The following is a 12500-nucleotide window of genomic DNA, read 5'->3' as shown; positions in this document are numbered from 1 at the left end:
TGCCGCAGTTGCAGACTTTCATATATTATTTCATAGCCTTCATTAGGGCTTCTTAATTGCATCTATGTAACTTGGCATTAGATGTATTATAAATCTTGTAAATTTAAGCCCTTTCCATGATTTGGAGTGAAGTGTAATGAAAGCTGAAAATATAGATCCTGTAGTTTATGCATATATAGGTACTATAGTGCATCCAGTTTCAGGAATGGAAAAAGTGGCACCTTGTCTCAGACTCTGACACTTAAGCCATTGGATCTGGGGGCCTCGCTGTCTACACCAGGCCCAAATTCCAGGCATTAGGCATACTTGAGTGGCAACTCTTCTGGGTGTATGACTTGCAGCCCACATAAATACTCGTGTGCAGTGTCAAGACTCTTTGCCTCCCCTTTGTAATGTTATCTGCAAATTGTCTTTCTAGGTAGTTTACAAGCCTGTGCAATAACAATAACAATAAGTAACCTTCTGTTAGTGTAATTTTATATTTTTGTATTATTCAAATTTTTGTAACTTCCCTAAGCTGCTGTTTATGGTTGGCAGGAACAGGATACTGATCTTTGAAATAGTATCCTCTCTGGAGCTGGTGCTCTTCCAGTCATGGTTCACAGACGGTATTTTCTAACCTTGTTTACCAGTGGAAATAATGCAAGAACCCCTTTCTAAATGTCCACTTAGTCTAGTCTTCTTCCAAGAGTTTTGTGCACTTATGGCAAGTCATTTCTGTCACCCCAGCCCTTAGAAGAAGTGTTCATGATGAAACATTCCTGCCACCCAGGCCCATAGCCAAACTTTTGCATGATAGCATATGCCTGTCACCTGGCCCTCAGATCCAATGGGGTGAAAATCACATAAGACAAATAACAGTAACTTGTATCTTAAGATTTTTTTATTTTTAAAGTGCATGATGCATGTTACATGTTGATGGTTATTGTATGAAAACAGAATCTTTAACAGAATGTTTTAAAACTACCCTTTAAACCCATTCATAACTACAGACAGCACTTGGATTAACCCACTTGGTGTGGATGGCAAGATGATAGTGCCATGCCTACTGTAATAAAAGTTCATCTATTGTTTTTACACATAGATGGCTCTATAAGTGCCTAGTCACCAAAGGAGTCAGTTATTTTTTATTTTTGAAAGCTTCATTTTTATTATTCTATTGTCTTTAATTTTATTAATATTTTAATAACAATTTAGTAATCATAATAAGAGTAATAACAATGTCAATAGTATTAGAGAAAAAACACATTTTCCTGCAAATTCAAGGAATGGGGAAATCAGGCTAGGGCCTGCTGATAGACTCCTTGGTAGCTGAGCACATATGGAACCATCTGTATGTAACAAAATTCACAAAAAATAAATAAATAAATAAAATACAATAAAAAAAAAAAAATCTACAGGGAACAGTACATAAACCTGTAGTCATTAGGTTAATAAAGAATCCTTTCTGGTGACCGAAACAAATATAAACCCATTATTTTATAAAAAAGGCTCTAAGTGGTTTAAAATTCTCTTAAACTTTTCCGACTATATCCAGAGGTGACAAAGGCAGTATTACTACCATTGCCTGTATCACATTATCTTTTTTAATTACTTTAAATTCACTAAATGCATGAGGACAGATTATCAACATATTTTTCCTGCAGTTGAGATGTTATGCAAGGTATAACACAGTAAATATAAGAAATGAAAAATGAGATTTCCTGAAAAGTAGTAAAAAGGGCTTTGGCAGCTTGTTTATATGGGCAAAGTATATGGAGCATGGTTGTACTTTTCCATGCAAAGTTTTTTTTAATATTGAAAAGATATTAAGTCAAAGTATTTCACATGCCAGCACAACCATCTGAAGTCTGAAGCCTGAAGTCATTTTCATATTCTCTAGTTTTGTATGGTATTGCACTGTTGCCCTATTTGTTTTATTGGTTATCTTATTTTTTTTTTTCCAGATCATTCCCCCTCATGACTCAGGAATACAAAAATCTATTGAAGAAAACCTGAGCCCTTGGGAAGATGCCTGGGCTGTAGAGAAGGCCTTGGCAGATCCCAGACTTACTGACCCCCTGGACGACATCTCCAACAAGTATTTCTCCAAGCTGGGGTCTTCTATGCTGAATAAAGAAAAAAACCAAAGTTCGCCGCTGACCTTCACACTGACAGCCATGCATGGTGTTTCGCATGACTATATGGTGGAAGCTTTCAAAGTGTGTGGATTCAAGGTAAGAGAAAGATATTTGTTCTTTTGTTTTTGTTTTTGTCAAAGACTCTTTCAAATAAGGTAGGCTCCAGTGGTTCTAATTGTAGGGATGATTAAAAAAGAGGGGAATATGAGCAAGCAAATGAAGCTAAAATGATTTTTTTTTACAGCCTTTTGTCCCAGTTAAGGAACAGATGATACCAGACCCAGAGTTCCCAACAGTCAAGTTCCCAAACCCAGAGGAGGGCAAGAGTGCTCTGGACCTCTCGTTTAAAACTGCCAATGAAAATGGTTCATCTGTCATTCTAGCTAATGATCCTGATGCAGACAGATTGGCTGTGGCAGAGAAGTTGCCAAGGTTTGTTTTTTGAATGCTCTAAAAGAATGTATTGATATGTATATGTATATATATGTATACATATATATGTGTACATGTGTATATATATACATATATATGTATATGTATATATATACATATATATGTATATGTATATATATATATATATACATATATATGTATATGTATATATATAAATGTATATATATTTATGTATTTGTATATATATGTATATTTAGATATATGTGTATATATATGTATATTTATGTATATGTATATAAATGTATATTTATGTATATGTATATTTACTCTTCCTCTTTACTTTTTCACTATCATCCTATTGTTTTGTATGACCTTTGAAATCTATCACCTTTTGTTTTAATCATTAACTTCTTTTTACCATTTTAGCCACAGTACTTTTCTGTGGTGCATATGACCTTTGATGTTTAGCACATTTATTTGTTTTAACCATTAACCATTATACAGATTTTTAAATTTTAGCCTTTTGACATTGTTATTCAGGATCTTCTCCTAATGTGCACTTTTATATTCAACAGCATTTAGACAATTGGAAACTTTCCTCCCCATTTATTGGGCTTAGGAAAGGTGGTATAAGGGCTTCATGCAGCCCTTATATCACCTTTCCTAAAACCCAATAAATATGACACCCATCCTCAAAATTACCATCAAATTTCTCTTCAAGGCTACATATGCAAACTCTTAGAAAGGATAGTTAACATCTGCTTAATGTGGTACTTCGAATCACACAGACTTTTCTCTCCCAATCATTTTTTGATATTGCCACTGCCAAAGCACAGCTGATCTTGCTCATTTCGATTACATCAGCATTTGTTGAATTTGCCTCTTCTACTTCTTCTTTCCCTCAATTCAAAGGTATCCCACAAGGCAGTGTGCTCAGCACCACATTATTCCTCATTGCTGTAAATGGATTGGTTTTTACCCTACCACCAGGTATCCAGTCATTGGTGTGCATGGATGACTTAGCCATATTTGCCTGTCACCCTTCCATACCTGCTTTCTGCCAGCTTTTCCAGTTTGCAGTAACATTAATCTTTTCTTGAGCCACTGAGCATGATTTTCAGTTTTCTACCTCTAAAACCTCTATCCTTTTTTTATTTACATATAGGCCACCAACCTCAACTCTCTCAGTATGATGCTCCACTCCAATGCTGCCCCTTTGGCAAGTTCCTTGGTGTCAGTTTTGACCCCAAACCGTCATGGTTGGATCTGTTAACCCAGTGTCAGCGGGTTTATGTACTGTCCCCTTTAGATTTTAGTGAGTTTTGTTATATACAGATGGTGCCACGTGTGCTCAGCAGCAAGGAGTCTATCAGTTGACCCTAGTGACTGATCCTGGTTTCCCCATTCCTTGAATTGGCGGGAAATTTTGTTTTCCTTTCCAATACTATTAATATTGACAATGTTATTCTTATTGATATTATGCTTATTAAATTGTTATTAAAATATTAATAACATCATAGACAATAAAATAATAGAAGTGAAGCTTTCAAAAAATAAAGGAAATGGGTAAACAGATGAGATAGGTAAGACTAATAGCTGACTCCTTGGTGATTAAGCACTTGTAGAGCCATCTATGCATAAAGACAATAGATAAAACTTTTAGTACATTGGGCATGGCATTGTACTCTTGTCACCCGCACTCATTGCGTTAAAGAAAAAGCCCACCATCACCTCTAACTCTTGTAAGCTCTAACATATATCATGGGGTTCAGACCACATTTCCATATTACCCTAATCCTCTACACTCTTGATTATGGCTGCCATATATATTTTGTCAATGCCTCCCTTCCCGCTCACCTTGACAGTCCCCCATTACAGTCTTTGATTAGCCCCAAGTGCCTTCCGATCCTCAACATTGAGAAGCTATACGCTAAATCAGGCCAACCATCCCTTTCTCAACATCTTGCCCTTCTATCTCAAAAGAGCTATGCACATTTTCACCCAATTTTTTGTCTCCAAACAAACTGTCCTTCAGTCCTTTCTTCCTATCTTTTCCTACTCTCCACCTGCTTTACCTACTCCTTTCCCTGTTTCCCTGTTTTTCCAGTCACCCTTTCCTCAACTCTAATCCCTTACACTTTTTGCCCATTCATTTCATCCTGGGCTTATAACTTCATTCTATAATTGCTCTTCTGTTTTCCTTAATCCACCTAAATCAAACAACCCACCTTCTGTCCTTCTCACCCTCTGCCATCTTGTCCACAACCCACCAGCCCCATTTCTTACATATTCCAGCCACTGCCTACTACCTCCAAGTTAAAACTTTCCTTTATGACTGCTGGCAATCTTTGTGGTCAGGTCTTACCACAAATAAATTACAAATCATTAAACCTTCCATCTCTCCTAGGCAGTGCCATTCTGCCAGAACAGATGCTGAGAAACTGCTCTTGCCTGCTTGCGTATAAGTCACACTTGCCTCAGGCATTCCTATCTGTTATGCTCTGACTCACCTCCGTGCCTCATACAATGTTCCGCTTTCAGTCCTACACATCCTGCTATCCTGTATGCTCTGTTTTTCCTCACTGGTCCTTTCTTCCCTGACCCCCCAACATGTTAGACATCCTCATGAAATCCACCAGTTTTTCATTTGAATTGTTCAATAGATACCCTACATTTGATCTAATTACTCGTCATCCAAAACCCTTCCCCTTCTACTAATACATGCCCTACCCCATTTACTCCCCCTCTTTACTCTTTTCACAACCATACTACCTTATAATGCTGTACCACCATTGAAATGTAACACATTGTATTCTAATAATGAACCCATTTATACCCCTTTTGCCACAGTACTTTACCATATTATTATATGGCTTTTGACATCTAGCACATATATTAGTTTAACCCTTTAACCAAGCTGTTGCATAGGTCATACTTATACATATGTTCACACATGCATGAAAACATACATGTATAGAAAACAATATTTCCATTTTGTAAGTACTAAATGAAATTAAATAATATATATTCAGCAAGAAAAAAAAAAAAGAAAACAAGCAGGAAGATACAGGAAAAAGGGGGGAATTCCACTTATGGATTATTTGCTTTCCAGTGGGCAGTGGAAAGTTTTCACTGGTAATGAAGAGGGAGGGCTTTTGGGCTGGTGGGCGTGGCACCTCAGCCGCCAACTCACTCCTAACATCCCACCCAGTGACTGCTACATGATTGCCTCCACTGTCTCTTCAAAGATTCTGAGGGCTATAGCAAACAAGGAAGGATTTCATTTTGTGGTGAGCTTGTTTTGTTTATTGTTTACTTTGTTTGTTTGCTCCTTTCTTTGTTTCTTCTTTATATACTGGCATGTGCCATGATTATGTTCATAAAAGTTTTTTCCTGTACATAAGAAGAACCATAGTGTGTAGAAGTAACATGTTTTTTTCTCCCTTTTCTTCCTTTTCCTCTTATTCATCTTTTGATGTCCTTCACCATCATCTTTATTGTCTTCTGTTTGGTCTTGCTCTTTGTCTCTGTTCAACTTTATCATCTTTCTCTTCATGTTCATCCTCTTTGTAAATAAGTTTATGGGAAAGAGGACTAATTAAAATCAGCACAGAATTTGTTTAGCTTTTAACCCAGTGGCACTGGGAAAAAGAGACTGCACTTGCCAGTGTCCTTTGCATACTTTCAAGATTTATGTTTTTTCCTCCTTGCTATTGATTCTGGACAAGCTAATTGTTTTCAAATACATGCATTAATATAGGAGGGTTTATGCCACCTTTGGAAAGATTTATGTTGAGAACTAGTGCCTCAGAGCCATAGAATGCCACACCCCTATATCATGCAGAACAGAGATCAGCCTCCATGGTTGTGGCATTTATAGGTGCCATTTGTAGTCCTGTCCCACCTTCACAATGGGATGTATAGGCCTAGGTGCTAACCTTCATCATTTACTTAACTGCTAATTCTTGTCATTGCTATAGAAAGTAGAAAATTTCTCATAATGCGTGTATTTACTTATTACACTTAAAGGAATATTAATGACCAGTATTATTTGTGGGCAAAATTGATCCAAAACAGAATTTTTTTTTTTAATTGATTCAAAATGCAGCTATGTTATTAATGGAATTTCCTCTTTATTTAACCTCTATCATGAAATTGTTTTCCTATTTATTAAACAGGAAACCTTAACAGGCTTCAAATGGATGGGCAACGAAGCTCATGACCTGATACAGAAAGGCAAAACTGTTCTCTTTGCTTTTGAAGAAGCCATTGGGTTTATGAATGGCAGTGAGGTATGGCAAATTCAAAATAAATTTTGTTGCTGATGATACTTCGTGTTGCATTCACTACTTCAAGTAGATTTATGTATTTGCATATTTCTTTTTTTTTTTTTTTTCCTATTATAATTAGTAGTAGTAGTAGTGTGATAATAATAATCATCATCATCATACAATTATACACAGGTTTTGGATAAGGATGGTGTTTCGGCAGCAATGCGTCTTGCTGAAATGGCAACTTTCCTGAAGGTGGACCACAACATGACACTATTTGACAAACTACAGGATATTTACAAGACGTTAGTTTTTACTGGGATTTTAATCTTCAAGTGATCAACTTTGTTATGACATTTTGTTCTTGTTCTTTCATTTCTTGCTTATTTATGGAAATTTGGTCCATCTTTCAGATATGGATACCATATATGTAACAACTCATATTACATCTGTCATGACCAGAAAGTTATTAGTAAGATGTTCGAGAGAATAAGGAATTTTAATGGACCAGACTCTGTAAGTATATTTTTGTAATGTGTCTCATGTTCAGTAGCTTTATAGCTGATTTTTATAAATCTTAGGATTTTGATGATGTGTGAAATATAACTTCAACTTATTTGTGCATTATCACTGATAATACCGTGTAGTAAATATTTTTTCATGCCAAGGTATTCCTAATGAAATACATAATCACATTTTATTAATTTACTTTTTTTTTTTTTCCTTCTTTTTTTTACTTCACAGTATCCTAAATCAGTGTGCAACGGCAAGTTCACAATATCTGAGGTGCGTGATTTGACAACTGGCTACGATTCCTCTCAGCCAGACAAGAAAGCCATACTTCCAGTGTCGGCCTCAAGCCAGATGATCACTTTCTCATTCTCCAATGGGTGTGTTCTCACCCTCAGGACCAGTGGAACAGAGCCTAAGATCAAGTACTACTCAGAGATGTGTGCCAAGCCTGAACAACAGTGAGTGTTAATTTAGAATAAGTATATGCTTATTTTTAAAGTAATGATGTACCTCTTCAGATCAAAGTTGCTTATTTGCTCATAAAATTAGGTATGATATGTGTGTGCATATGTATATATATGTGTGTGTGTGTATATATATGTGTGTGTATATATATATGTGTGTGTATATATATATGTGTGTGTATATATATATGTTTGTGTATATATATATGTGTGTACATATATATATATATGTGTGTACATATATATATATATATATATATATATATATATGTGTGTCTGTATATATATATATATATATATTTGTATATATATATATGTATGTATATATATGTATAGCAATCCTCCCTGACCTGGCCTCGAACCTAGGTCACTCCGGGTATGAGACCGGAGGGCCAGTACTAAACCAACCATGCCACACGACCCACTAAAAGGAGTGTGCAACTAGGATCTAACTAGCTCCATAGACATTACCTATCTACTCATACATGAGTAATGATAGCGAGGTTTTACACACACTCCCCGTGGGCACTCGGTGGAAATTGATTTAGAAATTCGAAACCGAAGTCAGATACTGAGGTATATATATGAAAGATGGAATAATGTAATACCGCATTGATATAGGTGTATAGCAATCCTCCCTGACCTGGCCTCGAACCTAGGTCACTCCGGGTATGAGACCGGAGGGCCAGTACTAAACCAACCATGCCACACGACCCACTAAAAGGAGTGTGCAACTAGGATCTAACTAGCTCCATAGACATTACCTATCTACTCATACATGAGTAATGATAGCGAGGTTTTACACACACTCCCCGTGGGCACTCGGTGGAAATTGATTTAGAAATTCGAAACCGAAGTCAGATACTGAGGTATATATATGAAAGATGGAATAATGTAATACCGCATTGATATAGGTGTATAGCAATCCTCCCTGACCTGGCCTCGAACCTAGGTCACTCCGGGTATGAGACCGGAGGGCCAGTACTAAACCAACCATGCCACACGACCCACTAAAAGGAGTGTGCAACTAGGATCTAACTAGCTCCATAGACATTACCTATCTACTCATACATGAGTAATGATAGCGAGGTTTTACACACACTCCCCGTGGGCACTCGGTGGAAATTGATTTAGAAATTCGAAACCGAAGTCAGATACTGAGTTATATATATGAAAGATGGAATAATGCAATACCGCATTGATATAGGTATATATACATGTGTGTATATGTGTATATATACGTGTGTATATGTATATATATACGTGTGTATATGTATATATATATACATGTGTATATGTATATATATACATGTGTGTATATGTATATATATATACATGTGTGTATATATATACATGTGTGTATATGTATATATATACATGTGTGTATATGTATATATATACATGTGTGTATATGTATGTATATATATACATGTGTGTATATGTATGTATATATATACATGTGTGTATATGTATGTATATATACATGTGTGTATATGTATATATACATGTGTGTATATGTATATATATACATGTGTGTATATGTATATATATATACATGTGTGTATATGTATATATATACATGTGTGTATATGTATATATATACATGTGTGTATATGTATATATATACATGTGTGTATATGTATATATATATACATGTGTGTATATGTATATATATATACATGTGTGTATATGTATATATATACATGTGTGTATATGTATATATACATGTGTGTATATGTATATATATACATGTGTGTATATGTATATATATACATGTGTGTATATGTATATATATACATGTGTGTATATGTATATATATACATGTGTGTATATGTATATATATACATGTGTGTATATGTATATATATACATGTGTGTATATGTATATATATACATGTGTGTATATGTATATATATAGATACATGTGTGTATATGTATATATATATACATGTGTGTATATGTATATATATATACATGTGTGTATATGTATATATATAGATACATGTGTGTATATGTATATATATATACATGTGTGTATATGTATATATATATACATGTGTGTATATGTATATATATATACATGTGTGTATATGTATATATATATACATGTGTGTATATGTATATATATATACATGTGTGTATATGTATATATATATACATGTGTGTATATGTATATATATATACATGTGTGTATATGTATATATATACATGTGTGTATATGTATATATATACATGTGTGTATATGTATATATATATACATGTGTGTATATGTATATATATACATGTGTGTATATGTATATATATACATGTGTGTATATGTATATATATATACATGTGTGTATATGTATATATATACATGTGTGTATATGTATATATATATACATGTGTGTATATGTATATATATATACATGTGTGTATATGTATATATATATACATGTGTGTATATGTATATATATATACATGTGTGTATATGTATATATATATACATGTGTGTATATGTATATATATATACATGTGTGTATATGTATATATATACATGTGTGTATATGTATATATATATACATGTGTGTATATGTATATATATATACATGTGTGTATATGTATATATATATACATGTGTGTATATGTATATATATATACATGTGTGTATATGTATATATATACATGTGTGTATATGTATATATATATACATGTGTGTATATGTATATATATATACATGTGTGTATATGTATATATATATACATGTGTGTATATGTATATATATACATGTGTGTATATGTATATATATATACATGTGTGTATATGTATATATATATACATGTGTGTATATGTATATATATATACATGTGTGTATATGTATATATATACATGTGTGTATATGTATATATATATACATGTGTGTATATGTATATATATATACATGTGTGTATATGTATATATATACATGTGTGTATATGTATATATATATACATGTGTGTATATGTATATATATATATATACATGTGTGTATATGTATATATATATATACATGTGTGTATATGTATATATATATACATGTGTGTATATGTATATATATTACATGTGTGTATATGTATATATATATACATGTGTGTATATGTATATATATATACATGTGTGTATATGTATATATATATACATGTGTGTATATGTATATATATATACATGTGTGTATATGTATATATATATACATGTGTGTATATGTATATATATATACATGTGTGTATATGTATATATATATACATGTGTGTATATGTATATATATATACATGTGTGTATATGTATATATATATACATGTGTGTATATGTATATATATACATGTGTGTATATGTATATATATATACATGTGTGTATATGTATATATATACATGTGTGTATATGTATATATATATACATGTGTGTATATGTATATATATATACATGTGTGTATATGTATATATATATACATGTGTGTATATGTATATATATATACATGTGTGTATATGTATATATATACATGTGTGTATATGTATATATATATATACATGTGTGTATATGTATATATATATATACATGTGTGTATATGTATATATATATACATGTGTGTATATGTATATATATATACATGTGTGTATATGTATATATATACATGTGTGTATATGTATATATATATATATACATGTGTGTATATGTATATATATATATACATGTGTGTATATGTATATATATACATGTGTGTATATGTATATATATACATGTGTGTATATGTATATATATATACATGTGTGTATATGTATATATATATACATGTGTGTATATGTATATATATATACACATGTGTGTATATGTATATATATATACATGTGTGTATATGTATATATATATACATGTGTGTATATGTATATATATATATATACACATGTGTGTATATGTATATATATATACATGTGTGTATATGTATATATATATACATGTGTGTATATGTATATATATATACATGTGTGTATATGTATATATATATACATGTGTGTATATGTATATATATATACATGTGTGTATATGTATATATATATATACATGTGTGTATATGTATATATATATATATATACATGTGTGTATATGTATATATATATATATACATGTGTGTATATGTATATATATATATACATGTGTGTATATGTATATATATATATATACATGTGTGTATATGTATATATATATATACATGTGTGTATATGTATATATATATATATACATGTGTGTATATGTATATATATATATATACATGTGTGTATATGTATATATATACATGTGTGTATATGTATATATATATATACATGTGTGTATATGTATATATATATATACATGTGTGTATATGTATATATATACATGTGTGTATATGTATATATATATACATGTGTGTATATGTATATATATACATGTGTGTATATGTATATATATACATGTGTGTATATGTATATATATACATGTGTGTATATGTATATATATACATGTGTGTATATGTATATATATACATGTGTGTATATGTATATATATATATACATGTGTGTATATGTATATATATATATACATGTGTGTATATGTATATATATATACATGTGTGTATATGTATATATATATATACATGTGTGTATATGTATATATATATACATGTGTGTATATGTATGTATATATATATACATGTGTGTATATGTATGTATATATATATACATGTGTGTATA

General features: G+C 31.8%; 1 protein-coding gene across 1 annotated transcript in view; it reads left to right on the top strand.

The window, feature by feature from the left end:
• LOC125029676 (phosphoglucomutase-2-like) overlaps nucleotides 1-12500 on the top strand; it is a 33359-nt gene that overhangs the window by 19041 nt on the left and 1818 nt on the right. Inside the window, exons 5-11 of the mRNA XM_047619729.1 lie at nucleotides 1947-2216; nucleotides 2365-2552; nucleotides 5626-5803; nucleotides 6692-6805; nucleotides 6977-7089; nucleotides 7198-7300; nucleotides 7529-7755. Coding sequence (XP_047475685.1) covers nucleotides 1947-2216; nucleotides 2365-2552; nucleotides 5626-5803; nucleotides 6692-6805; nucleotides 6977-7089; nucleotides 7198-7300; nucleotides 7529-7755 — 1193 coding nt within the window. The remainder of the gene's footprint in view (nucleotides 1-1946; nucleotides 2217-2364; nucleotides 2553-5625; nucleotides 5804-6691; nucleotides 6806-6976; nucleotides 7090-7197; nucleotides 7301-7528; nucleotides 7756-12500) is intronic.

The sequence above is a fragment of the Penaeus chinensis genome, chromosome 10, assembly GCF_019202785.1.
Source record: "Penaeus chinensis breed Huanghai No. 1 chromosome 10, ASM1920278v2, whole genome shotgun sequence".
Lineage (NCBI taxonomy): Eukaryota > Metazoa > Arthropoda > Malacostraca > Decapoda > Penaeidae > Penaeus > Penaeus chinensis.
This window is presented reverse-complemented; position numbering and strand designations above follow the sequence as displayed.